Raw genomic sequence first — 14,890 nt, 5'->3', positions numbered from 1 at the left:
TACTATTCTTTTTTTTTTTTTTTTTTTTTTTTGGATCAAGATATAAGTAACAGTCAAATATGTTACTATACATACATAATTAGCTCTATTACTTTAATTCAGTCAGCCCTTTGATAGTCTCAAAATAATAAAAAAAAAAGGTTAACCTAAACTAAAAACTCTTCAAGACGAAGGATGCTAATGACATCCAGACAAACACTTTTCAAAGAGGAGTATACTCTTTTATCTTTTCTTTCTTTCTTTCTTTAACTTCTTCGTGTTCTATGAGTGTAAGGATGTTGTGGATTCCTTTATGTATGCCACATATTTTTTTTTTTGATCATAGCTAAATTCTAATGGCCCTTTGATTTCAGGGATACTCTTATTACATTTTATATGAGAAGCTCATTATTTAAAAGATACAAATGAAACAATTGACCATGAGAGACTAGTGTTGACTTTTGTTGATATATTCTAGTCTCTTCAAAATATATGTGTAATAAAAATAGTGCGATATTAGTAGTAAATTTATTGATTTACCTTTACAATGTGTAATAAATAATTACCACACAGAAACAGAAACACTAATAAATACTATATATAATCCTTCCCTAAAGGTTATTATAACTTATTAAATACTACTATGTATTTTCACTTTAAATATCTATGTCAATATTAACCAAGAGAACAGCACATTACAATTGTGAATCAAACTAATAGATACATGTCTGGAACTGTTGTTGTACACTAATTCATGTTATTTTTGTAATAATTCAGTCAAGCACTTATTTTTCTTCTTTCTTTTTAGATAATTAACATGTAAACATATTTTAATAATAAAATGTAATAGCTGTCCTTGACTTGTCATCAATATCTATTTAACCACTTGTATTTTTTAATGTATCATCTTTATTGCGATTGCTAAAAGTGTATCAATACTTATCTGATACTTTTATTTGAATTATCTTCACAGCATAATTTATGAATTGCATATGTATTTATATACTCTATTACCCTTTGTTCTTATTGCGTTTTTTTTTTCCTTGTTGAAGAATAATGTAAATCAAACTATTTAGCTCTAAATATTAATTAAAGTGTCTTTTGTGAACAACAATTCTTCAATTAACTATAAAGATACTTTAAAGATGGTAGTAAATTATTAAATAATAAAAAGAGACAAGATTAAGCTCATTATACTACTACTACTACTATTATTATTATTGTTTGAGAAAATACCTCTTGCTTAGGGAAGTATTGCCAGAACAAAATGATCAAATTGAATTATTGGAAGCTCTTCATCAACTAGAACCATTGATTCTAAAAACATTTATAATTCGTAAAACTAATACAGTCTGATGTGGAAGAATATTTGAAGCAGCAAAGTTATTAGGCTTCGATGTAGTTAGACTAGAAATTATGCTAAACTATTATGTAACCCAAGTAAGTAATATACTACACCTTTCATTAGGAAACTATTAGAGCGAAAAAATGGGTACTTTTCGTGAATAACCAGTAAATACTAGCTTGATAAACAGTTCATTAAATGTTTAATTCATACTTTTTTTTTATAATCAAAACCCCCCTTTTAGGATCAAGAATAAAAAAAAGAAAAAAGGAAAGAAGGTAAAAAGGAGAAAAAAAAGTAAATCTATGACACTATTAGTGAGAAGGAGGTGAGGAGGTCTAATTAAGGAATTTCTGTCCAGATTGTAATGGAGTTTACTCGGTGGAAAAATAAATGTCAAGTTTGTGTGTAAGATTTTACAAATAATTTGGGGAGAGAGTATTCTCAACAACTTTAGATAGTTGAAGTCAATGGTACATTTGGAGACAGTAAATAACATGTTACTCTATTGAAAGTGGCGTAGGATTTTTATTCAAATTGAGAAATATTGATTACAAACCAGTAAACATATATTTTTATCTATAACAGTCTATTGGAAGAAAAAATGTGAAAACTTTCAAGTGGCACCCTAGTAAAACAGAAGATGAAGCAAATGACTTTATCTTGTAATTATGAACGGTAAGTAATTTTTATCTGCATAGCTAATTAATGTGTAATAAACTGTATTTTACAAGTGCCTTCTACTCGTTAATATTTGAAGCTGAGGATAAATGTTGGGTTAATTACTTCAGTAATACTGAGCTGGAAGAAATCAAAGTTCATAGAACAAATGAGAAAGACCTAAAAAGACTTGATATGAATAATGGGTTCATTTTTACGGTCATTTTTCAGAAAACTGCCAACATTAGTAAGTTATCTATTAATTGTATTTATTATTTCAACAACAAAAAAACTAGCCATGAGGAGACATATCCGAGCAACTGAAACCCAAAAGAATTTAAATCGTTCAATGACTGGTATATCTTCCATTAAAAGAAAGAAAGAAAAGTAGTAACTAGGTTGTTATATCTTTATTAGGATATCAGAATGAAGATAAATATAAAATTATATGCATACATATAAAACTAGCAAGGTCGGCAAGACAGAACAACAGCTCTAAAAATTGATTATTTTTATTGTGATTTTAAATGATGAGTCATTTATGTAAAAACTAGAAAAGCATTTGGTTACAACTGAGTCATATTTAGTATTGCTTATGAAATATACATAATCCTTAGTAAATGTATAAATCACCAATAAGTATATAAAAACAAGTTGAAATCCTTTCTTCTTTTATGATATGTGTACTAGTGCTTTTAATCTATAGCAATTAACTCTGAATTTTACCTTATTTTGATGGTCATAAAAACTTGTTTGAATAATTAATAATTAACCTTATCATTTATATACCGTTTGACAAATTACTGACTTTATCTCTTTAATAGTATAACTGTTAAAGTAAAACATTGCTTTGAAAATATGGAAGTAAATATAATAAAATTGTTATATTATAGAAGATAAAGTTTTAAATAGATAATAGTTATTTATACCTCCCCCCCCTTTTTTTTTCACTAAGTTCCTTATTTTGTGCTTGAGTGCCTCAACTAATTTATTTATTCTATCCTACAACCGCTTTTATATTCTGTTTACATTAGTCAATTGTCATCTTATTAACTTTCTCATAGATTTATGCCTATTTTTTTTTCATCGTATTATCTTTTGCGCACTCTTTGAAACTCTATCTTTTTCTCCTCTTTAAAACCATTATTCCTTTCAAACTGATCAAAATCGAAAGATCCTTGTTATCATGATCATCGTAAAAAATAGCTCGATTCCCATAATACAGTAATAAGAAAGCTTACAGCCTAATTATTTAAAATGCATAAGCTATTAAGAATATCTTGTTCAATTAAAAAAAAATCATCTAGATTGTGTGTGTGTGCGTCTAAAAGTTAAAATAAAACTGCTGTATAAAATGACATTTTTTATACTATTGATAGTTTATCTACTCTTATTCTTTTGTAGAATGTATGAACATCGTGCTCTGTCGTGTAACTGCATTTGACTAGTTTTGGCCTAACTACTTTACAAGAATGCTCAATATATTCACATGAATATGCATAACAAACTTCTTTTCTTTTTTTTTTTTTACTTTCTTACTTTCTTTCTTACTTTCAAAGAAGATAGTAATGCTTTACTACATTCAAATAAAAGGCAAAACTTATCTCTAAAGTATTAAAAAGAAAAGAGAAAAAAAAAAGAAAAGGAGAAAGGCAGGAGAGAAGATTTAACGCAAAGTAAATTAAAAACAAAAAAAAAACACGCTAAGATTAAACTTTAATAACTTCTCCTTCTTTTCGTTTATTTTTTTTTTCTCCTGAATTTTACTATAAAAAAAAAAGTACATTTTTTCGTTTTTTTCCTTTTTTTCTTCTTCTTTTTTCTTTAGCTTTTTTTTATTTTTCCTATTCTTCTTTATTTTTACTTGAAACTATGGGTAGACATTGTCAGGGTTATGAAGTGTGCTCAAGTCACATAGCTTGGCTTACTTGAGTTTGTAGAACTGTCCGTTTATAACATGGCTAAAGGAGAGGGCCTAGACTCTCTTTTGGTTACTACATGCATATCCGCCTTCACCTTGGGTTATTGCAACCTTAGATAATTGATGGGACCTTATCGAATTTTGACTGCTCAAGTTTGATTTATTTCTAAAGGAGGAGGGAAATAAAAAGGATACTTGGGGTTGGAAATTGTAAACCTGTTCCTTTTTTAGGGAGATTAGCGTACTCTTTGTCTGCACCATTGAAAGGGCTTATCTCAAGGTTTAGTTTTTCTGTTTTTCTTTTTGGAGGTTTTTCCTTCTTTTTATTTTTATCTAGTTGCTGTTTATAAAATAAAAATAGATAAGGATGCACAGCTTACGTTTCTGACCGTGGTTTTTTCATCTATTTATTTAGTTGAAGAATCCCAGCTTGTATTTACTGTTAAGTCAAAAGTAGATGCTAGGGGTCAAAGAAGGGACATTCTCAGGTAAACAATAGTCAGGTCGTGCACTTCATGTATCTGGATTCCTTCCACTTCGCCACGCTACAGGTCAGAATGTTTAGCCCGGCTTCCAGTGAAACTTACATCCAACTGTATTTTTTATTGGGTTATGGGGTGAGGAATCCTATCTTTTTCTTCTAGCAAGGCTTGGGTCAGGTTGGACTTTGCCAAGTGTCTACTAGTTGAAATTGGACGTTTATCTTTCAAGTAGAAATTTAGAGGGAGAAGAAAAAATTACAGCTCATATCAATTTGTATGGGTTGTAATATTATTTTTGGGATTAGATATGCTTTCACCTTCTCGTGGTTAATCCTGTTAGTATCAAGTCTCTTTTAAAGAGATTTGAGAACTAAGAAAAGCATTTTTTTTTATAATATTAACAAAAATGAAAAAAAAAAATCAATTTAATAAAATCGTGTTCTACAATAAAGTTGCTTCTCTAATAATAATAATTAAGCGTATTTTTTTTTTTTTTTTTTTTTTTACAATTGTTATATGGCTATCATAACTAGAGAGCAGTCACGCTATATGCTTCATTTTGCAACCTACAATAATGAAATTGTCAAAAAGTACACTCAAATGGTTAATAATTTATAAAACTTAGAAATCTGTTATATGGAAGATCCGATAGAGTCTATAATTATTTCGAATTTCAAAAACAATAGCCAGTCTTTCCATTAATAAAAGATAAGATTATAATAGCAAAAGAGGGTTGGTGTCTGTCATTATAGTAAATGAAGATAACCATCGTTCTCTTCTTGGTAAAAGCTTAGCTTTTATTTCTTCTTAAAGCAGAAATATTCAATTCTAATTTGTGTAGTTAACTGTGCTCAAGCCGCTTAAGAATCTTTTATAGATTCTGTAATATTTGACGTATAAACCTTAATTTATAAGTAAAAAATAACAAAATGAGTCTCCTTCATATCCTTTGATTGTAATGAGGAGATCGATATATCAAAATAGTTTGTATTTGGAAATCAACACCAATAGAATTGCTTTAAATCAAAATAAAATAGGGGTAAAGCTTTATATATAGTAGCCCAAGAAGTATTTATATAATGTATGTATATCTATATTTCATACTACTATCATTATCATTATATTATAGTAATAAATATCTTGATTATAACTGTACTTATCATGATAGAAAAAAAAATAGATGTAATCTAATTCGATATATGAACAAATAAGGCCAAATATGATAGCCCTTCTCATAAATTAGCTTGAAGAGATTGTCTATTTTTTTTTCAACTACTACGTCTTGTATAATCTCACTTATTAGTACTTTTGTCCGCAACAGCCTTGATTTTAATCTCTTTTACTTTCTCTTCTCTTCTCTTTTTTAGGAGCTTTAAGGTTCATGTATGTTATCAAAGTCAGTGATGTCATCCAGAGGAAATTGTTTACTTTCGACCTCCATTTCAACTGGTTTCTCATAAACATTACCTCTTCCACCTTCTTGAGTAAACCTAAGGCTCTTTTGTTGTTGTTGTTGTTGTTGTTGTTGTTGTAGGGATCATAAATTATGAGACTATTCAATCTTATATTTCTGTGTACGTTTTTTTTTCTGTCTGTGTTTGAATGTTTATTTTTTTTTTCTTGCTTGATTTTTCATTTCCGGAAAAGGTGTATTTAATCGTATTTTTATTTGTCATCGTTTTCACACATTTTATTTTATTCATTATTAAAAAAAAATGTATCTTAAACCTACTTCAACATTTGTTATACCCGTTCATCCCAGTACTGAAGGGGCTGATGTCCAAAAACTTGTTGTTGATAAACATGAATTTACAAGCACCTATTCTCAGGGCGCTCATAAAAAGATAGCCTTCTTGTTTTCTCATTCTAATGGATTTCATAAAGAAGCCTTTCATCCTCTTATGAAAAGATTCTTAAATCACCTTCGTAGTTTAAGAGAATATGATGAAATAGATATTACTTTTATTAGTTGGGATGCTCGTAATCATGGAGATTCAGCTCGTATCAATGAAGGCACTTATCTCGAGTCATGTAATTGAAATAGAATAATATATACTTTGTGATCAAATAATTTATTCTTTTTGTACATATGAATATATAGATAGGTGGTTTGATAATGCAATGGATACAAAGCAAGTTATTGATAATATGGAGTTAAACATCAATTATGACCAATTCATTGGTGTTGGGCATAGTTTTGGTGCTACATGCATGTATGTAAGCATGTAAAAAACAAGAGCATAATTTGATCCTAGATTTATATATAATTTAGGCTGCTCTGTGAATTTTTTTATCCGAATACTTTTAATGGATTATGTGTCATTGAACCAGTAATGAGCATGTTTATGATGGATTATGAAATAAGAATTCAATTACCTGTACTTTCCTCCAAAAAAAGACGTGATGAATGGTCAAGCCGGTATGCTAAATATATATGCATATAATTCTTGAATAACATGTTAAATTGTTATTAGAAAGGAATGTAGAGAATCATTTTTAAAGAGCCCTTTTTTTAAGCTATTGCATCCTGAAGTTCTCGATAACTATGTGGTATGGATATAAAATATAAAAGATATACATATATTGAATGTCAGAGTGTATACTAAACATAGTTTTAGAATTATGGTATGTATGAAACTGATCAAGGCACAATAAAACTCAAATGTGAAAGAGAACAAGAATATGTATGTGAATTATTGCTTTTTACTATTATGCTCTATAATTTATTTATTTATTTATTTATTTATTTAGCACGTTTTTAGATGGTATCAATATGATACTTATACTGCTTACAAGTCCTTACCTTCTTTAAAGATTCCTACACATTTTGTTTATGCTCTGGATTCTAATTTGTAAGTAATATAGATATTTTATGAGAAACATCATTTTAGATTAAATTACTTTAATATAACAGCTTAGGACCTGATGATTCAAATATTGTAAATAACGAAAATAAGGAACATATTTCTGTAGACTTTGTTAAAGGAACCCATATGGTTCCAAATGAAATACCTGAGGTTATTAGTAAGTACAAAAGTAGAAATATAAATATAATAATAGTAAAAAAAAAAAAAAAAAAAAAAAAAAAAAAAAAAAAAAACTTTATTCACATATCTATTTTAGTTCCTGAAATCATGAAATTAATTGAAAGAATAAATGCTGCAAGAAACAAGTCTAAACTTTAGATAAATAAACATTTTATTTTATAATTCTTCAATTTTTTTCTTTTGCTGTTGTTGATATTGTTTCATTGCATCTTCCGCAGCTTGGAAATCTCTTTCAAATCCTTCCTTTTCTATCCTTGTCTTGTTTATCTCATTCTTTATTATCACTTGAATCATTTTAAGTCTTTCTCGATCTTCTATTAAATAGGCTGCAGCTGCTACATAAAAATATAATTTCCGTACAGCAAGCAAGTTTCGTTTTTTTTTCTTTTTGTGATTTGTTATCATTTCATTTAATGATTTCCAGAAATCATGTATAGCTTTTTGACACACATTTAGCAATAATGATAGATCCTCTAATAATAACAGTCTTAAACTATAATAGCGTGGATATTGAATTTGATTCCTTTTATTGGTTTGGGTATGATCTTCATATTGGCTAATATGGTTGAATAAGTCGGCTATCACATCATCTACGTTATTGAATGGACATGCAGCTGCAGTAGAATATAAAACGTTTTCAGATATCATCTCACAAACAGAGATTGTTTCCTCAGGGCACTCTGAGAGTTCACCCATTGTATGACGCATTAAATAACTATATGTTCCTAGAAGGTGAAGTAGATTCCAAACCCAATGAGAACTAGACTGTGTCTCAGGTTTTGTCATCTTTCTAAAGTCGGGTAACTCTATCTCTTCTGACCATTTCACATTCTCTTGTTCCCACCAAGGTGTATAAGCTGGCAAGTGAATGTCTGATTGATCAAAATGGTTTAGCATGTGTTGAAATTCTTCCCTTTCTTTATTAGAAAGGAGATCCCAGATCAGTTGAGGATCTGTATTGTCTAGATCAATATTACTAAAGCGTTGCATCAGATCATCATCATTATCTTCATCATCGGCATCTATAATGTCAGCTCTTTGCTCTTCTTCGAGACGTTGTAACATTTCGAGCATTTTCATTTTACTTTGTTTGTCAAGTTTTTGATTTTGAATTTCAGCTGTGATACTATCTTTATAGAAAGACTCGGTACAGTCAGCATGTTGAAAATCTTTATAACATGTTAATGAACAATAACGTAAATTACAACGAGGGCAAACATAATTAGAAAATTGTTTATGACAACTAAGTAAGAAGGTTTTAGGAAAACAAAACGAAAAAAAAATACGAATGTATTTATAAAATTAAGTTACATTTCACATAGTGTTTGGCTCACAGGCTCAATTGTTTGGTTTTGATCGTCAACGATCTTTATCGAAGACATAACAGAAAATTTAAAAGGAAAAAAAAAAAAAAAAAAAATATATATATATATATATATAAGGCAAATTTTTTATATACATTATTTATTTTATTTTTTTTTTTTAAAAAAAATGGCAAAGGCAAATTAATATTTTATTAAGGTAATATTTTCAAGTGAGCAAATGTGGAATATAATATAATTTATACTACTGGAGAAGGTTTTTAAAAAGTTCAGTAATTTCATTCAATTTTTTCAAGACATCTTTAGAGAGTTCTTCGTTTGTATTTGTTGTTGATGGAGAAGAAGCGGAAGCCATGCCACCAGCACGGGGTATTCGCTTTCTTCTAAGAAGCTTATTCCCTGTAGATACCGTCTTTTCCTCTTTTTCATCTTCGTCCATATTAGTCGTATCCGTGTTTTCAAATTCTTCAGCAGATTCATAAGCTTCCTCTTCTGCTCTTTTTCCAGCAGTCGTGTTAACAGCGTTACCTGTTATACTCCCATGATTGTTCTTGGATGGCTCAATATTTTTCGGATGATGAGCATTTTCATAGTGCTCAGCAAGCTCACCTAAACCAGCCTCAGGGCAATGAAACCAACAAGAAGCACAAGCATAATGAATAATGTCGGCTTTACCGTTTGGATCATTTTGGAATTCATACTCGGGATCGACAGGACGATGATAGCCAACATGACGAACAGGAAGTTCATAGCCATGAACACGTTTAACATGATCAATGACTAATCTAGCCCTACTAAGAATATTGCCACAAATATAACAAGGATATTCAAAGCTAATGATCTCTTTATATTCTTTAGTGTAAACCATGATAAGGATAGAAAGCTGAAGAAAAGATATATATAAACAAGTAAACAAGTAAAAAGAAAAAAGAAAAAAAGAAATAGGTTCTTTTATAATATATGTGAATAATTCATGCAATAGTAACGATCTTTGACATTTATCAATATTACATATATGAGAACTATATATTTCACAAAATGACTCTTATTACGCATACTTGATAAATACAGATAGATGAATCATATTTACTTTATTATGCCTATCATATCATATATCTAATATTAAATAACTTCAAGATATACTATTATTTTACAGAATTCTACCTTTCATCTTTTTTATCATAATGTGTAATACTGCATTAATAACACAAAATACATTTATGATCAAAATTAATTAAAATACAGATGTCCCCCATTATGTAATAATAGACATTACTATTATTTTTAGTTTTGACACCTTTCAACTATTTATATACACTGTTAACTTTATGATTTATATAGGCAGGTTTATTCAATTAATTATGAATTTTAGTTAATAATTTATTAGTTCTTTTTCCTTTTTTCTTAAAAAAAAAAAAAATGTTAGACATCATCAAGCAATCAACTGATTGTAAACAGCGTGTAGCTTTTGATTCTAATGTACAACTTCAATACATTTCGAGATTTTTGGATAAACCTAACCAAGTCATTGAGAATAAAACAATTGTTCTAAAGCCTGGTAAATAAAATAAAAGGATATTTAATACTTTTTCTTCTCAAGACAAAAAAAAAAAATTGATATGTAATAGGGAATACCGCATTAATTAAAGGCCTAGAGCAAGAAATTCAGGGCATGTGTGTAGGTGAAATTCGTCGATTGACTGTTCCTAATACAGGTAAAAATAAATAAATAAACTCAAAGTTTTTTTTTTATAAAGATACATCATATTATTTATTATTGAATGTCTCTAATATCCTCTCTTTTATAGCAATGATTTATGATATTGAAATATTAGAAATAAAGAAGCCACAGCTTATGTAAGGAAAATAAAAAGAGGGTATCAAGTTTAATAACTTTTGTTTATTTAATAGAACACCTTTATTCTGGCTTATATTGTGTAGTATTGGACTAGCTTATATCGTATTTGGTAAATTAGCTGCAAAAGTAGACAGAGAAAAGGATACAACAAGGAGATTTAAGAAAAAATAATGTTTATTTAATAAATTTATAATTTTATATGTGTATACATTATATACATATACATATATGTATCTATATAATACTTTTTTTTTTCTACATTAATTAACATTCCTCTTTTTCATCACTATTAGAACAGCTGTTATTTAATTTTTCATCGTTATCATAATTATCTTTTCCTTCCTTATGATATTGGCTCTGAGGTATTACGGGCATGGGGTAATAGTAAAAAGGTGCAGAAGAAGATGGATACATAGTAGATGTATCTATTCCATAATATATCATGCCGTTTGCTTCATAGCCAGGTGGTAATGAAATACCATTTGCTGCAGGTAAATAATATTTATCATGAGGAGCAGATGTTTCGTTATTACGATAACCTATAGGGTAAGGCACGGCATATACATTGCCATTGCTATTGGGAATCATAGGCATATATACATTGGCTGCACCATTATATGGATAGGGAGGATAAAAATTAGGATAAAATGGTTGTTGCTGTTGTTTTCTAGGCTCTTCTTTTCGTTGTCTCCAATTTTCAGCTTTATCAGCACGTTTACTTTCATTATTGTGATATTTGTTGTATCGATTAGGGTATTCAGAGTTATAAGAATTGTCATTATAGGATTTATTCTGAGAGGATACATTCTTATTGTTTATATGTGTACTTAATATAGGTGAATGATGTATATATTCTTTTGCGTTAGGAGAAAGCCCAGATTTAGTAGTTGGAGAGGACTTGGAAGGTGCTGCTGTTGCCTCATGATGGCGTATTATTTCTGATTTTTCAAATTGAGGTGGAATACTATCTGGTCCTGTCATACCAAGGATTTGCTCATTATTTCTAGCCCAGTCTGGTTCATCTTGAGCTTCTAAAATAATCTCTACATCCGAATCATCATCTCTATCAGAAGAGATCCATAAAGAGGATTCTTTTTGATAATCTTTGCTATTTGCAATCAAAGGTGAGGCCTTTTCAGAAGAAGAGTATGGCACTTCCGTTGTTTGTTGTTCTAATCTTTGTCCTTTATCATCATCAGAAATGGGACTAAGAGGAGTATTATTATTTGAAGCTGAAGGGTTGGAAAAGGTTTCTGCTCTTTGGGATAAGTAACCACGTCCCTTTTTAATAGGATACTCCTGTTCTTTTATAGTTGAAAAATGACTATTAGATCCATTTTGTGGTGTAATAGAGGTTGTATCCCAATCATTTTCATGCGATGTCCGTTTGATGTTTTTGTTATGCTTCCAAGTAGATGATGTAAGTTGTTCTTGGTTATCTTTATCATTCCATTCTGAGTTTTCAGGGTTCACAGCAGTATTAAGCGTTTCCCAATTTGACTTGTATTCATCAGTCGTTGTATCATTCTTGACTTCATGCCATTCGTTTTTATTAAATTGATTCCAGCTAGTTGATTCAGAGGTAGTTGAGGCTTTATTTTCCCAGCCCTGAGATTCTGTTATAGTATCAGTATTGACAGGATTACCCCATCCATTCACATTTTCATCTGTCTTTACGATAGTCGTATTCTTATCATTATATAGCGTGGTAACAGGTTTTACAGATGATTCTGGCCAACTCTCAGTATTTACAGAAGGAGTACCCCAGCCATCATCATCTCTAGTGGCAGACTCAACAATATGTTTTTCATCCCAATATTGATCGCTTGTCTCATTCCATGTATTATCATCTGCTTTTGGTGAATTGCCCCAATTTTGATTTTTATTATTATAATCTGTTTATATAAAATTATTATTCATATTGCTATTATTATTATTATTGTATATATTACCTTTATTTTTACTTGAGTAATAGCCTCGTGAAGAACTTTTTTTATTATATTGGGATGAAGATGACTTTTTATAAGCAGATTTATGATCTATTTGAAATTACTTAGTACAATTTTTTTTTTTTTTTTTTTTTTTTTTTTTTTTTTTTTTTTTTTAGATGAGACTAAATAATGACTTACTTTTTGGACCATTCTTGTTGTTTTCATTATAATGACTATTCTTATTATAAGAACTATTGCTCTTGTTCCAAGTATTATTATTTTTATATGATCTGGATTTAGTATTGGGCCATGAAGGGGATTTCTTTTTCTCATTAGATATATGATCTTCACTCATTTCCTTGACAAATTGTTGCTTACAAGAATCCCAATCGTCATTGATATTGTCAGTATAATTCGTCTCAATAGCAACAGAAGTATTCCATCCTTGATTTGAATTGCTATGTGTTTTTGATCCCCGGTCATCTGTTTCCTGTGGAGTTTCATTCCAATCATTAGAACTAGCTTCAGCCACTCCCCAGCCATCTATGGCTTTATCAACAGTACTAGGAGGCTCTCCCCAGCCATCTATGGCTTCATTAGCAGTATTCGGAGGCTCTCCCCAGCCGCTATCTTCTTTTTTCTCCAAAACAGGCTCTTCCCAGTCGTCATTTGGTGTAGTCACCGAATCAATAGTGCTGTCTATAGTATGAGTAGAATTATTATTATTATTATTATCTATCACTTTCACATTGGCATCAGAAATAGACTGTGGATCATGGTTTTTGTTTTCTGAAGAAACAGATGACATCCAAGCTAATTCAATCCCTTCATCAATTGATTTCCCCCAAGAACTGGTTGCGTATTCACAAGATTGGATACGAGAAGAGGAAGAAGGTGTATGGTTAAATTTAGAATCTTTCTTTACTGTGGCTGATTCCTTCCATCGTTGCTGACCATGATTGTTATGATGAAACCACTGCCTAGTACGATTTCCTTTATTATTACGATAGGATTTATTGTCATCAACCTTATTAGATCGTTCACGTTTTCTTCGTTCGTCCTCCTCTTCTAACCGAAGCAATTCCTCCCAACCGCTATGGTCCCATTTTTTGTGCATCAAAGGGTCTAAATCATGCTCCTTTTGCAATGAGGTTTTATGTGTCTTATTTTTACTGAAAAAAGGTTTCTTGGTGGATGAGTTTTCACCTGGTGGGCATTTATCATGGTGGATCAAGGTATCTTCACGGTATCTATCATCATGACTCCAAAACAATCCTAAATAAGGTACAAAGCTAGGATCCTCTGCTAATTTTCTACGATATTCCCGGTGTTCTTGTATACGTTTTTCCTTCAAGTCTTGAATGTCTTCATCATACTCATATTCTATTATTTGCTCCTTTTCAATAGTATGATTAGGTTGTGTTGTTTGAGAGCTACTGCTATTATTATCCTTTGTTGTTTTTTGATTATTTTTAGATTTCAAAGCATCATCAGTCACTTCTTTTGCTTCGTGATTGTCATCCTTGTTGTTTTTATTTTCATGACCGTCATCAGCAGCAGCAGCAGCATCAGAGGATTCCTCTTCAGTTGTGTAATAAGAGTCATACTCAGAATCATAATCTACTGTATATTCACTTAAATTATCATCAGAATAATCGCTATAAGAATTGTTTACATCAGATGCAGATGAGTTGCTGTAAGAAATTTCCGATTTGTCATCTTCAGAATCATGATCTCTTCTTCTTGGCAAAATTGACATTTATATAATAGCTATAACTGAATAAAGAAGATATCTTTATATATATATATATATAAATATATAAAATATATTATATATATGTTATATATTCACGTATAATAATATAGGATATATAATGCACTTGAAAAAAAAAAAAATGAAAAATGTTTAAAAGCAACTGATTTAAAAACAGTGACGTTTTTTTTTTTTTTTTTTTTTTTGTTTCTTTTGCACGTTGCTGGGATACACAATGATAAAATTTAATTTATATAAGGAGGTGCAACTCTAAATTCTCATGGAAGCATATCAGTCTTATTTATTGAAATTAATAAATTGATATCTTTTTAGGGAATAAATCAACGAATTTCATTCATGATAAAGAAGTTTTCAGTGTCAATTAGTCATTACATTTCATTTTAAAACTTTTTCTTGTTTGCTTAATTTAATAGTTTTTTTTTTCCTAGTTTTATTCTCGAGAAAATAAATACATTAGAATTCTTCAGTAAATGCTGTAAAAAGAATCTTGAATAATACTTAAAGTCTAGTCTTAACAAACAAACAAACAAAAAAAATCTTGTTATTGAAGGATAGCAATAAATCCCAGAAA

At 29.7% G+C, this 14,890-nt stretch overlaps 5 protein-coding genes across 5 annotated transcripts; 2 read left to right on the top strand and 3 right to left on the bottom strand.

The window, feature by feature from the left end:
- The first annotated feature begins 6,036 nt into the window (after positions 1–6,036).
- Positions 6,037–7,602, top strand: BX663DRAFT_504653 (Alpha/Beta hydrolase protein). Its single transcript, XM_051526951.1, has 8 exons — positions 6,037–6,418; positions 6,489–6,600; positions 6,660–6,806; positions 6,862–6,937; positions 7,006–7,071; positions 7,139–7,239; positions 7,302–7,411; positions 7,511–7,602. Exons 1-8 carry the CDS (start codon positions 6,103–6,105, stop codon positions 7,570–7,572), a joined length of 990 nt encoding a protein of 329 aa, XP_051384301.1. The 5' UTR covers positions 6,037–6,102; the 3' UTR covers positions 7,573–7,602.
- On the bottom strand, positions 7,591–8,508 carry BX663DRAFT_431655 (uncharacterized protein; the record flags this gene model as incomplete). Its single annotated transcript, XM_051522878.1, has 1 exon — positions 7,591–8,508. One exon carries the CDS (start codon positions 8,506–8,508, stop codon positions 7,591–7,593), a length of 918 nt encoding a protein of 305 aa, XP_051384300.1.
- Positions 8,509–9,304: 796 nt separating this feature from the next.
- On the bottom strand, positions 9,305–9,650 carry BX663DRAFT_504649 (uncharacterized protein). The gene has a single exon (XM_051526950.1). It carries the CDS (start codon positions 9,525–9,527, stop codon positions 9,366–9,368), a length of 162 nt encoding a protein of 53 aa, XP_051384299.1. The 5' UTR covers positions 9,528–9,650; the 3' UTR covers positions 9,305–9,365.
- A 400-nt stretch (positions 9,651–10,050) lies between these two features.
- Positions 10,051–10,823, top strand: BX663DRAFT_504648 (uncharacterized protein). Its single transcript, XM_051526949.1, has 5 exons — positions 10,051–10,097; positions 10,183–10,314; positions 10,385–10,471; positions 10,565–10,613; positions 10,668–10,823. The coding sequence occupies exons 1-5, from the start codon at positions 10,085–10,087 to the stop codon at positions 10,783–10,785; spliced, it is 399 nt and encodes a 132-aa protein (XP_051384298.1). The 5' UTR covers positions 10,051–10,084; the 3' UTR covers positions 10,786–10,823.
- On the bottom strand, positions 10,665–14,438 carry BX663DRAFT_338685 (uncharacterized protein). The gene is made up of 4 exons (XM_051522141.1): positions 12,744–14,438; positions 12,632–12,653; positions 12,567–12,601; positions 10,665–12,509 (listed from the first exon to the last, which is right to left on the bottom strand). Exons 1-4 carry the CDS (start codon positions 14,302–14,304, stop codon positions 10,879–10,881), a joined length of 3,249 nt encoding a protein of 1,082 aa, XP_051384297.1. The 5' UTR covers positions 14,305–14,438; the 3' UTR covers positions 10,665–10,878.
- Positions 14,439–14,890: the final 452 nt, after the last annotated feature.

The sequence above is a fragment of the Cokeromyces recurvatus genome (genome assembly GCF_025118155.1).
Source record: "Cokeromyces recurvatus strain NRRL 2243 chromosome Unknown BX663scaffold_8, whole genome shotgun sequence".
Classification (NCBI taxonomy): Eukaryota; Fungi; Mucoromycota; class Mucoromycetes; order Mucorales; family Mucoraceae; genus Cokeromyces; species Cokeromyces recurvatus.
The sequence above is the reverse complement of the archived record's forward strand: the minus strand, read 5'-3'. Positions and strand labels throughout refer to the sequence as shown.